This window comes from Ursus arctos, unplaced genomic scaffold (assembly GCF_023065955.2).
Source record: "Ursus arctos isolate Adak ecotype North America unplaced genomic scaffold, UrsArc2.0 scaffold_34, whole genome shotgun sequence".
Lineage (NCBI taxonomy): Eukaryota > Metazoa > Chordata > Mammalia > Carnivora > Ursidae > Ursus > Ursus arctos.
Genome location: NW_026623030.1, coordinates 11,348,499 through 11,362,418, shown reverse-complemented (window position 1 = coordinate 11,362,418; position 13,920 = coordinate 11,348,499). Strand labels below are relative to the sequence as shown.

Genomic DNA, 13,920 nt, shown 5'->3' with positions numbered 1-13,920 from the left:
CTGAACTGCCCAGTCATTTGTCAGGGCCCCTGCCTAATGCTCGAGTACAGAATGATCACCAAGAAGGCAGCTACAATGAAGAGAAGAAAACTGAGCACATGGGAGAGAAGCTTTAAGCTTTCAGTCCATTCCTTTTTGAGAGTTTTGAAATGGGTCTAGGAGTCAAGACTTTTGCAAAGACTTTTGCAAGTTTCATAGGTAAATTCCCACAGCAATATTGAGACGTCTTCCAAACCAGATAAAGACTCAGAGCTTTGGCCACAATATGACTGGCTTAACTATGACAGCTTCAACAGTCAGAAACTTAAGATTTATATAAATACAAGGTAATGATGCAATTTTCCCATTTCCCTTCTTTCTGACACATTCTACTCTTAGCAGACTAGGCAGAGAAGAGTCCATAAAAGGCTTTATTAACTGCTGAAAGACTAAACTAATTTCAACCCTTCAGAGTCTATGCTTATGATCTCATATGTTGGAGCAGATTATACAAAGGCATTACTTGAAATATCTCAAGCGTTGTCTCACCCTAAAGATGACTTGTAAGAATGTGGTTGTCTGGTATGCTCATATTTGGTGAGTAATGCTGTAGCCACCACCAACACTCAACAATATTGGGTGGAGACAGAAGAACCAGGTTGACTGGCTTTAAAAATGCCACCACAGTATTTTTCACTAAGAGCAAGTTTTCCCTCTGTACTCCACAGTAAAAATATATAAAAAGGAAAAAGCCATACATATAAACACACTCAAACCAAGTCACTGAAGTACAGTAAGATTCCATGTAAGCAGGAGCAGGTTAACTTCAGTGTGGATCTGTGACATTAGGAAGAAACAAAATACAATCTTTACTCACAAAGTTCTAACCAATCAGTTACAATGGCATCACCTTGTATATTCATAATTTTCAAAACGCTCTGACAACCATGGCATATAGGAAGCACTCAAGATATTTACTGAACTGAACTCATCAACAATAACAGATTTCATCTTCAGGATACCCAGATCACCTTGGGCAGGAAGAACAGGAATATCCCAGTCTGAAGAACAAAGGAAACTAAAGTACAGAGAAGATAAATGGCTTGCCCAGTATTATTTTTTTAATTAAATGATAAAAGTACAGCTTTGAATTCAGGTTCTCTAGTTCTTAAATCAGTACTTTACCCCCCAAACACCTCCATCCATCACAAATTAATGAAAAGATAGAGAACACTGTGGACATCTGTATGTTCTGGTGGCCAACAAATACCAGATATCATCAGGAAGGGAAGGATCTGGGGACAGAAGTCATCCCAGGTCAAGACATAGCCATCCATAATTAAAAGAGTGAAGTTCTGACCTGGCACACCTTAGCAATATCCTAAGAGATGGCTCAAATCCAAAAGAAACTAATTTTATCAAGGGAATAAGGAGTCATCTAAAGAGATAAGGAATTTTCAGTCTGTAGCTGTGAGAAAACAGGTTAGGAGAAAAAGCAAGGCTTATTGACTAACCAACCTAAAACTAGGGATATGCGCTTTAGGGTTAGGAGTCTTAAACAACTGAAGTTCTTCTATAACACCACACAGCAAGATAAAACTCACTAATTTCATTATCTTAGGAAATGGTAGACACTAAAAATTTAGTAAGGCACACTGACTAAAAATTCAGCAAAAATACATGTAAGATTTGTGCATTTCACTGTATGTAAATTTTACCAAAAAAAAAAAAAAACAAAACAAAAAACCTTGAAAAGAGCCATAAAACAACAAAATACAATGGCATCTCAATAAAGAAAGAAAAAGAAAAAGATGCAACGCTGTAGGAGCGAAGTCAGAGACAGTTTAAGCACATTCTCATACCCTTTCAAGGATAAGCACATTCTCATACCCTTTCAAGAATGGTGTGGACTCTTGTGGCTGACTCTGGTTTCACTGGCCTGCCCAGGCTCATGGGTAAGCTTGGGTTCCTGAAGCTTTCCTTGTGGCTCCACAAGGACAGTGCCTGTTTTTCATCCCTGCATCCACAGCACCCCATACAGTCAACTCTCAATAGCTGAGAACTGGGGTTAAGTCCTCTGTCGCTGACTGGCAGTGGGACCTGGCAGCAGGCTTTACCTCTGAGTTCCACTTCTTTGGTTCCCAAAACAAAGACACAAGCTATCCTCCTGCTTGATGAGGTCATGAGGGTCAAACAAAAGTATATCAAAGCATCTTTAAAAATAAGATGAAGCTTATGTTATAGTTTAATTATGACCCAAAAACTTCAACCAGTGAATGAGCCAGGAAACAAAGTGATGCAAGCAAAGCTAGATTAGCCTCAAATGTTTAAGGGCAGAATGGTTAAGACTGAAAATTCAGGATTAAAAACTAAGATTTAAAGAAAAAAGTCCCAAGAGTAAGCGGAATTGGAAGGAGGTTCACAACTTCTCACTGCTTAGAAAAAGACTTAGCTTCCAGGCTGGATACACTAAAGACTGAGTGTTGGACTAGCAAAGTTCTATTTATGGCAACATAAAGTTTACAGACAACTACATGTGGAGAAATAACATGAACCTGATCCAAGCCATTTCTGAGGGAGAAAGAGTGGAACAAAGATATCCTGGGAAGTCAGGAGGAGGCCTGGGCTCCAGCACAAGCTCAGCTTCTCTGTTTCTCCTGAGGGAAGTCACCTGGCCTCTCTGGACCACTGTTTCATCACCTAGGAGATGAAAGGGGTGATGACAGGAAATCTCTGACTTGAAAATCAAGAAGTTAGGGAAAGGCCATTTTCTATGCCACTATTCTGTACCCTACCCTCATATACCTCAGGACCTTTGTTCATGCAACTTGTGTTAACATTTTCCTCCTTTCTCTAATCAATGAACCCTTACTTATTCTACCCGAAAGCCTACTAAAAAGCTACTTTGAATGTGAAGTCTTCCCAAATGTGTATACAATACTCAAGGCTCCCTTCTATTAGGCTTCTTACAATACCCATTATACCTTACTATAGTTGTTTTAAGGCCCAGTAGATGGTGATGCCAAATCTAGTGTTCTTCCTTTCCCCTGAAAGGCAGGAAACATGTTCTATTAAGCTCAGAAGTGACAGGCACATGCTAGGTGCTCCTTAAAATATACACTGAATGAATACGTGTATGCTTAGGAGTCCCATTTCATGTGAACGGTACTTCAAACAGTAGTTCCAAAAAGCCACCATGTGCACATTTTAGAAAGGTCTACCTGGTCTGCACAGGTCTCCATGTTGTTCTTTTTCACTGGCGTAGACCTCCATGCACCAAGCGTGGTATGCAAATGAGAAGAGATCTTCTATTTTCGCAGGTGGTCGGATTGCATTGTTCAGTCTCTTGAGCCACTCTTGACACTGCTCAAAGGTTGAGAACTGACACCTTTGTAAAGCCAAACAAGTATGGATGTAATTAGCAGACAGCTGACAATGAAACCTAAGGGAAGCCACCATTTCAAGAGTGCCTACCTCCTGGAGCAGTGACAGCTACAGTCAAGAAAGCATCAGAGGTGGCCATTCGCATGTTCATCATTTATAATTAAAAGAGGTCCAACAAATTTTAGCCAATGGTGCAAAATGTCAAAAAGAAAAAAAATGGACATGTGGAAAACTTATTTTTAGGCTGATGAAATCGCTTCTGAGATTGATTAAGGGTAATTATTGAAGTAAAATGGCAGTCTTCTCTTTCACGAGTAATGTTTCCCTTCTAACGTCTTCCACCAAAGCTTTATAAAGGTTGTCAAGAAATAGGTTTAGGAGAAGTTCTTTTTGTTTTGTTATAACCTATCAGGCCAAGCTCAAAAATAAATCATAGCACAACTTTTGGCCAGTTTGATGATAATTTCAAAATCCCTCTACTTCGCAAATAGAATACATCAGTAATTGTAGATCCAAAATAAGATACAGTATACTGAAACTTTCAGCTGTGACCATGTAGAGAACCAAACAATTCTATTATGAATTGTAATTTTGGGTACATATAATTAGATTCAATTAGGGCAAAAAATACTTCACCTTTTCAAATGCAGACAGTGTTTAAAACTGAGTGATTAATAAACAAGCCTTTTAAATATGAGTTGTAGTTAGTATCTTTCAAAAGCAAGCCAAACCTCAATGGCTAAAAGGCAACTTCTAAACCTTAAAACCAAGGAGGTCACTTCAGCCTCTCCCTCATTCCCATCAGTGTGGCTCCTCAACATGCCAACACTCACGCTTACCGGCACTCCCAAACCAGTCCAAGACATAAGGGGATTTAGAACTTCTAGAGCTACTAAATTTAAAAACACATTTCAGGCATCATTTTGCAGCCATTATAGTAAAGATTATATCAGATAAAAACTATAATGGTAAAGATTATATCAGATAAAAACCATAATGGATGTTAAATCAATGGAGAAACCTGATAAGCAGCAGGACATTTTCATTGTCTTAAAGTGCCTCTCACAGACAGTTTATGAGTTGCAAGGGAGAAAGTGTAGAAATTATACAGAAAGCAGGTGTCACCTCAACAAGAGTGATCAAAATTAACATCACCAATAAGGGACAGATGGACACTGCTTGCTTCCAGATGTAATAGAGCATCCTGAGAAGGACACAACCTCACACATACAGTACTGTAACTGAGAATACACAACCTCCATTTAATCATGAGGAAACACTGTACAGACACAAAATGAGAAACATTCAATTAAAATAAAAGATTTATGGGGCGCCTGGGTGGCACAGCGGTTAAGCGTCTGCCTTCGGCTCAGGGCGTGATCCTGGCGTTATGGGATCAAGCCCCACAACAGGCTCCTCCGCTATGAGTCTGCTTCTTCCTCTCCCACTCCCCCTGCTTGTGTTCCCTCTCTCACTAGCTGTCTCTATCTCTGTTGAATAAATAAATAAAATCTTTAAAAAAATAAAATAAAATAAAAGATTTATATTCCTTAAAATATGAATGTCATAAAAGACAAAGAAAGGTAGTGAAAAACTTTTCAGACTAAAGAAGGCTACAGGGACGCCTGGGTGGCTCAGTCGATTAGGTGTCTGCCTTCAGCTCAGGTCATGATCCCAGGGTCCAGGATCGAGTCCCACATCGGGCTCCTTGCTCAGTGGGGAGCCTGCTTCTCCCTCTGCCTGCCACTCCCCCTGTTTGTGCATGCGCTCGCTCACTCTCTGATAAATGGATAAAATATTTAAAATATAAAAATAAAAAAGATAAAGAAGGCTAGAGAATCATAGTAACTAAGTGCAATACCTGACCCTGCATGGATCCTGTCCTGAACAAGGCGGGGGTGAGAGGATTGCTATAAAGGGCATTATTAGGTCAAATGGCAAAACCGGAACATGGATAGTAGACTAGATGAAAGTATTATGAGTGTAAAGTTGTGAAGCTGATAATGATACCATGGTTATGTAAGAAAATATCCCTATTCTTAGGAAAGCACACCAAAGTATTTCAAGATGAAAAGCCAGGATCATGTAACTTACTTTCAAATTGTTCAGAAAAAGAATCAATCTCTCACACACTCACACACACACACACACACACACACACACACACACACACACCCTGCAACCAGTAAAGCAAATGGGGTAAAAAATGTTAACAATATTGGTGTTCTGGGCACCTGGGTGGCACAGCGGTTGGGCGTCTGCCTTCGGCTCAGGGCGTGATCCCGGCGTTACGGGATCGAGCCCCACATCAGGCTCCTCCGCTATGAGCCTGCTTCTTCCTCTCCCACTCCCCCTGCTTGTGTTCCCTCTCTTACTGGCTGTCTCTATCTCTGTCGAATAAATAAATAAAAAATCTAAAAAAAAAAAAAAAAAACAATATTGGTGTTCTTTGTAATATTTTAATTTTTTTTTTTAATTTTTTTTTTGAAGATTTTATTTATTTATTTGACAGAGAGAGAGACAGCCAGCGAGAGAGGGAACACAAGCAGGGGGAGTGGGAGAGGAAGAAGCAGACTCATAGCGGAGGAGCCTGATGTGGGGCTCGATCCCGTAACGCCGAGATCACGCCCTGAGCCGAAGGCAGACGCTTAACCGCTGTGCCACCCAGGCGCCCCTGTAATATTTTAATTCTTGACCTTTTTTTGGTAAATTTGAAATTACTTCCAAGTAAAAAACTTAAAAACCACTTTCCGAATAGCGAAGTAGCCTAAAGATGAAGTATTTCAGGCACTAACTACTCAAAAAATATTCCTAACAAGGCTGACCCTCAAAAGCTGTTTTTCTGTTACCAAACCATGGATCCATTATTATTTTTTATTTACTTATGTTTTATTATGTTACATTAGTCACCATACAGTACATCATTAGTTTTTGACGTAGTGTTCCATGATTCATTGCTTGCGTATAACACCCAGTGCTCCATGCAATATGTGCCCTCCTTACTACCCATCACTGGGCTAACCCATCCCCCCCATCCCCCTCCCCCTCTAAAAACCTCTGTTTGTTTCCTGGAGTCTATAGTCTCTCATGGTTCATCTCCCCCTCTATTTTCTCCCCCTTCATTTTTCCCTTCATTTAAAAAAAAAAAAACAAACGTATCTTCCACACAAACAGCAGCATAAACGCATCACGTACCTGATAACTTTGCAGTCTTTGCAAGTCAAATGAAGCTGAAATATATCCCGGCATTCAACACTTTCTATAAGCTGTAATGGAACCTGCAATTAAAAAAGATGAAGTCCTCTTAGTCAAGAAGGCATTGATCCTGCAGTTCCCTCAATGAGCCCAACAAGAAAGATTCAAAAGCTCTACATGGAAAAGCAGGAAACAGAACTGTGAATTTATCTGAATCAATAGCATACAAGTGATTTACTACTGAGTGAATTAGGGTTTCTCTTCCTTTCCCTCTAAATCAACAGCCTCAAGTCATGTCTGAGCATGAAGACAAGGAATGAAGAGGAGGCACCACCTCTGAAAGAACAGGGAAATATGTCATCTCTCAAGTATCAAACTCACAGTCTCTCCAAGTACTACTTTATACACTACAGCTAGCTGTGATTTGCAATGACAAAGGAGCTGAAGGGAACCAGAATGGTAATCTTGTCTTGTTTACAGAGAAGAAGTGCAGATCAAGGTGACTGTAGGACTACACTTATTTGCCCCAAATGACAAAGTGGGCTTGTGGCTTTGTGTCAGCACGGGAACATCCTGAAAAAGACTGGAGATCTAAACTGCCCACAAGCTGCACAGAAAAGACGTGCCTGCTTTGTCATGCTCTGTGCTCAGCAGAACAGACCCATAAACTATCAAAGAGAAGGGAGAAGGCCACACAGTGGTCAAAGGTCCTAAAACTAGCTGGTCTAATTTGCTTCAAAAGACCAGGAGGATCCCTGTTTGCCAAGTGGGGCTTGAGGCACAAATAAGCTGGAATGGTTCTCTCCCTGCCAATCTGGTAAGCAGACTCTACTGAACACAGAAGTAAGGACAACAGTGGAGACGGCTGGGAGAAGGGAAGGGAGGCAGATAGGGAAAGCATCTGAACAGGTGACAAATCTCCAAGATGACATAAGAATCCTCCCCCTCTTGGCTCAATTCACCTTGACTCAGCCTTTGGTTTCAAAAAGCAATTTCCAAAACTTCTCAAGAGAACCTGACTTAGAGAAGGGGTAGACTACTGTCTGTTATACTATATCATGCCCAGGTAAAATGTAGCTCTGGGAATTCCAAGCAGCATTCAATAATTCATGTTTAGCATGAAAAGAGGTGGGCCGTCTCCAACACAGTAACAAGAGAGTGCTGCCTGCACACGGTGGCCATCATATTAGCTGAGCCACTTTCAGAAACAGGCTTCCTGAAAACCCTGCCCCACCATGCAGTTGCCAGAGTCAGCAGAGAATTCTCAGAACAGTGATGTGAGAAATCAAAAAGAAGCCCAGTGCTGGATGTCTGGGACAAGAAACAGAAACCACGGCAGGGATTAAACAAGAGAAGCAAGTAAAATAATACTATATAGATAATGCCTGGGAGTTTCTAACTCAGGACCAGAGTCTTCTTGCTTAGTTCTAAGTCTATGATCTACAAAATTCTGTTATACTTCTAATAGGACTGGGAGTTAAGTGAAGAAATCTTGTGTTCTGAGAAAAAAGGAACTTTGGCTTTTTAAGTCCTTAACCAAAAAGTGCTGTGAGAAACTTCAGCTGATGCAGCTAAAAATTCTTCCAAGACCTCTACATCTCAGAAGGAAAAAAACAATATAGATCAATGGGTAGGGATAAATTGTAAAGGAAAAACAGCAGATTAAAAAGATGGAGATGGGGGCACCTGGGTGGCTCAGTCTGTTAAGCATCTGTATTCGGCTCAGGTCATGATCCCAGGGTCCTGGGATGGCGCCCTAAGTCAGACTCCCTGCTCAACGGGAAGTCTGCTTCTCCCTGTCCTTTTCCCCAAGTCTGTGCACGCACATGCACGCTGTCACTTTCTCTCTCTCAAATAAATAAATAAAATCTTAAAAAAAAAAAAAAAAAAAAAAGATGGAGACTGGAAGATGACACTGGTTTGTCTGCAGGCCAGTCCTTTGGGTGCCCTATAACAGACTCTCATATTGCATTTGTTTTTTTTTCGATGTACCCCCCCCCCGCTTTCCCTTCCCCCTTCATTCCCAAAAATGGCTGCAAGAATGGCAATTAAGAGGCCTGAATTCTAATTTCAATTTTCTAAAATTTTACCAACTAAAAGTCTGCCTGCTTCCTGACTTCCTTGGACCAGGTTCCAATCTTCCTATACGTTTTCTGAACATCAAATGGTCACAACATAGGAAGTCCCAGGCAGAGGGAATAGGAAGAGTCTGGAGTGGAATGAGAGGAGCTTTACAAAACCACACAGAGAAGTCACCTCAGAAGTCACCTGCATCCCAGGTCCCCTTCAATCACCTTCTTTTTAACTACAAAATCTGAAAACAACTAATGCTATTAGCAGCTGCTGGAGGGAGTGAACGAGCCTGTGCTACCGTGCTACAAAGAACAGATAAGCTTTACATTCCCTACTGTTGGATCAGACCCCAAGTGCCTGTGTCCAGACTTCCAGAATAACAAACACCTCAGAGCATGCAAAATATTTGCTACCTAAAATGCATTCGATATGCAAATTCTTACACATTTTAACATCACAAATTTAAGGAAGAAGGATAAAAATACCGGATGCTACTATGCAGATACTACTTGCAAGTCACCAGGAAGAACCATGTGTAATCAGGTCATAGATGCGGAAAGCAGCATACTTTGATGCTCATGCAGCCTGTCGCGTGCGGGGGTTTAATATGCAGCAATAAAAGAGAGAGAAATATAAGAGAGAAATACCTGATTTTATACATCAAATGAACTCCCTTTTTTCTTCTCCTTTCTACCCCAATGTCTCCTTCAGTGTTCCCTCCACAGACTGCCTCCTCTTCCAAAAAGGCAGAACGGGCCTTCTTTTCCTCTTACACACCCAACCAAAACACACTAAGTTTCTTTACTTTTTTTTGAGGCCTGCTCCATTGCTTTTGGTTTTTCAATTTTCCTCACACATCAAAAGGATCTCTTACCATTTCTGTAACCAGGCAAACTCCATATTCAACCCCATTAGCAAACAATTACAGATTGTCTTCAATCTATACCACTAATCCAGGCCATTTTAGAGCCCAGGGAGGTTAAGCTTCTACGCTATAAGCTAGCAGCAAAGACAGGACCAGAATCCATGTCTGTCTTCTAGCCCAGGCTCCTTCCATTATAATGGTACACCTTTCTTTCTTCGTCTAAGATTGTCCTTCCTTTCTGCATGAGCTCTACTTTAGTGTTTCTCTCAGAACTAAGTGGCCTCGCCCCCAGGGACCTTTAAGGAAAAAATAGAATTTAAACCAGATTCCTTATGGGCAGTTCTATCCATGGAAGAGTAGGAAGAAATCTAAAGTCACATTCAAATCCTCCCTAACCCAGTGATCCAGTGTTTTGTAGCAATTCATTTTCTTTTTGCTTTCTCCTCTACCTTCTTCTTGCCAGATAATTCTATCTTCCTTTACAGTGATTTTCCTCTTATAATCTCCACCAAACTCATGCTCAAAAGAATGCATCAAACACACTCAGTGTTGTTAATTCCTCAGAAGGCCAACAGTTACATCACGGACACCAAAATTTGTTAAGAGCATCAATCCAAAAAAGCAGAAGAGCAGGGGTTAAAAATTCTAATAGACATGCACAGTATTAAAGATCCATAGTACCGTGTCACTCCAGACGGAATTCTATGTCATCATAGAATTTAATTCTTTCTTGGTGTGTGTGTGCGCGCGCGCACGCACATGCACGTATGCGGTATTTTTAAGCACCAGAATTTAAAAGTGGGATATTTCTACCTTTTATAAACAATGCTCTTTTTATAGCCTGAATGGAAAGTATTAATTCTGTACATACATTTGAATTAAAAATGGCAGTAACAGAGTGAAAATAATGACTCTAAACCTAAAATCTGTAATAAGCTGTGGAATATCTGGGCTCTAAGTCTTATTATATAAAAACCAGTCAGAAGAAGACTGTCACAGGTTAAAGATACAAACTCTTTACTGCTCACCTTTTATATTTACAAGCTGCTCTGCCAGCACTGATTCAGAGACCTCTGCTGGCATATGAATACTGTGGCCAATGTGCATGAAGGGTTAACAATAACCTCCTTCTGATGCTTGGGGAATAAAGAATTTTGCTGTACTACAGTCAGACAATGAAAAAAAATGTGAAAAAATGCTAAGGAAAGTGTTTGCAGCTGCTACACTTGCACATTTTTCCTAAAAAGCATTAATAGACCAGCCTGGAATCAGAAGCTCTAACGTCCTTTTAAATACTAATGCTGATTTTACAAATTATTCCTAGTTGAAATTCACTTTACATTTTTTGAAGATCACAATTCCACCTGTTTATGTATAAAGTGGGGCTTTTTCCTCACTCCACAAATTGTTCTCAGCATACTGTACCACTAGCACTTTGCCTAGTAAAAGGGAAGGGACTCATGCAGAGAGGACAAATTCTGCTGCTTTGCAAGGTGAGCATCTGACAGTCAAAACCAACTTGTTCCAAAGCACAGGTGCAAAAACCACCTAGTATTCTCATGCTACTTACTGGGATTTCAGAAGCAGCAGATTGAGAGGCAGTCTATTGAATAATACAACAAAAATTGTTTTAAATTTTCATGAATTCCACTTGAACACTTACTTGTTTATAAACGAGCTGAGCAAAGAAATACACCTGTACATATGTAAAAATACAGTTTGGGAAAAGCACAGAATGGGAGCAATTCATACCTTAAATGCTACAAATGAACTCTCCTACAGACATTCTTTATTCTAGGACTTGGAAACCTGATACCCAGTGAATATGTTTAAAGTAATGATATCTAAATGGTATCTAAATCTATAGGCATGTTTGACTCAGTGTGCTGTAAAATTAAGAGAGAATATATGATATCAGGTAGCTATCTGAAACTTGATGGTAAGTCACTTTCTAAAGTGCTAAGTGTGTTGATTTAAAAGCATACAAAATGATGCAAACCAGGGCATGCCACAGTACATACTGACACATTTGGACTTTGATGGTTAAAATGTGTTTGATTTAGATATTATAACCTTTAAAAGGGAGTCCCTGGATCTCACATATTTTACTGAAATACTTATCTGCTGAGAGAAGGAAAGAAAAGGAAAGGGAAAAGGGAAGGGGGAAAAGGGAAAAAGGAAAAGGGAAAGGAAAAGAAAAAAAGGAAAAAGGAAAGGAGGAGCAATACCACCAACTCTCTGGTTTCCACCCAGGACCTACTGCAGGAAGAGCCACATTTTGTGGAGTAACCACAGGTTTAGAAACCTTAGAACTAACTGTGATGTGATTATTTGTATGGAGATATCCTAGTCTCTATTTGAAATGTTTAAAGTCACTGCAATGCCAAAATACTTTTGCACAATCATTTGAGTGCAAAGCCATTATCTTGGGACTTTTACATGACATGCAGGCTCTATGCCTTAGAGGGTTATTATGCTGAGAAAACACTTTTAGGTGAGGAAATGGGTCAAAAGTAAGAACAGTGGTAAGTTTTCTTAAGCACTGTACCTCAATCACAATGGGGGATCAACAATTCCAGTAAACAGCCTACTCATACAGCTACTGTTAGATACAATGATGACACAGTCCTAGTCACACAGAAATTTGTTTTTAAATGAGCTTTAAACCCAAAAGGGGTTTTAAAATGGTCTAATATCCATTACAAACTCATATCAACTTCAATTCACTTAATATTTATTTACTGAATACCATGGCACCAGGAAACATGCTAAGTCTGAAGATACAAAGATGAATAACCAAAAAATTACAACACACCTCATAAATGTTGTAAAAGCATGTTTGAGATACTGAGAAGCCAGAGGCAAGGGTAACAAACTGTCAGGGAGGGAATGGAGAAAGGCTTCACAGAAGTTATCACCTAAACTGGGTTTTGACAGATGAAGAGAAATTCTCCAGGCAGGAGAGAAGAGAGAGAATTCAAAGGTGTGAGGTGTTGCTTAATACGTCAAGAAGGGAAGTTTTACTAATAATACAAAGGGGAGAAGGGGGGAAAGAGAGAAACTGACAGAAAAGCGGCAGAGACCAAGGATCACACACTTAGCCTAATACCATGCTAAGTAATTTTATCTTAGAAGTACTACAGAAACACGAACAGCCTTACGCTGGTAAATGACATGATCAAATCCATGCTTTCTCTCCAACAGACCCTATTCCCAAAGAGATCTAAAAATAGCCTCTGAAATACCTGGCTCTAAGGCAATAAGTTGAGAAATAGGGGAAAATATGGAAAAATACAATAACATGAAACTATACCATCCCCCTAAGCAACTTCATTACAATTTCATTAACTCCAACCATATAAACGGAATTTAAACACAAAATTAAACAGGGCAATTCTAATTATTACTGTCCTTACTTCCACAGTGGCTGGGAGGCGGTTTCTGGCTGCCGGGATTTGTTGCCAGGATTTTATAGGAGTTTTTATCCCGTTCCCTCCTATCATGACCACCCAGTATCAAATGGACCCTTCTGAACACAGTGCTATATGGTATGAATGCACAGCATGCCTCTTTCCTTGATGAATCCAATGTGTTTTTTTAACTGACGGACAGTAATAGCTAGGATCATAGCCCAAATCTAGATGCCAGTAGGAATTCAGGCCACAACGGCTCCTGGATATAAAAGCTTAACTACAAAGAATAATAATAAACACTACATAAATAATGAATACCAATTACAAACAAATGGCAGCATTTTGACAAACAAAAGAATTTGACAAAGAAGTTGGATAACTTCTGGACCACTGAGTAAAATGAACTTAAGTGACAGAGTTCAAAGAATCCCGAAATGAACCCCAAAACACACAACGTGAAGTCTGAACGAAAGGTGAGTCCTGAACTTTTATAAAACGTCTTAATACATTTCTCAGTGCTAGAATCAAAGTGCAGAAAGAAAGTCACAATACTAGCAATGGAAAAAGGAAGAAGGTATTCATTTGGTGAAGTACATGAACTTCTGTATCTTTGTGGTGAAAGGCACATTCATTGAATACTACTAATGATGGCAGTGCATTGAAGAACCAGTTCACTGAGAATACCCTCATAACTGAAAAGGGTAAATGCACTCTTGGGAACTGGGAGCCTCCCTTTTCTTCAGTAATATAGTCCATTATGCAAATAAACATTGTATTTAACATCCATGCTTGTTCCACTAAGAAGCCATTAGCATTAACTTCATCCCATAATGAGAGTCTGCATGAAGCTCAAAGTACATCTCATCATTTGACATTAAGGTCCCAGAAATTATCTCAACTGAGGCAGTTGATAAGTACTGAAGACTGAAGAATAAAAGCCTATACAGCCTTTGTACCCTTATAAAGCTTAATGATACACCATTACCTAGTACAAATCGTTTGGTGTTACTA

The 13,920-nt window shown here is 39.8% G+C and overlaps 1 protein-coding gene across 25 annotated transcripts in view; it reads right to left on the bottom strand.

The window, feature by feature from the left end:
• Window positions 1-13,920, bottom strand: part of MTMR3 (myotubularin related protein 3) — a 137,487-nt gene that overhangs the window by 29,534 nt on the left and 94,033 nt on the right. For 15 of the 25 annotated variants that reach the window (XM_048221279.2, XM_026484787.4, XM_057306114.1 and 12 more), the window contains 2 exons: window positions 6,559-6,641; window positions 3,201-3,367 (listed from right to left, as the gene is read on the bottom strand). In XM_048221279.2, the coding sequence (XP_048077236.1) occupies window positions 3,201-3,367; window positions 6,559-6,641 (250 nt within the window). Of the gene's footprint in view, window positions 1-3,200; window positions 3,368-6,558; window positions 6,642-11,066; window positions 11,100-13,920 lie in introns of all 25 variants that reach the window. The other 10 variants (XM_044379002.3, XM_048221281.2, XM_044378999.3 and 7 more) reach the window with 1 other exon arrangement.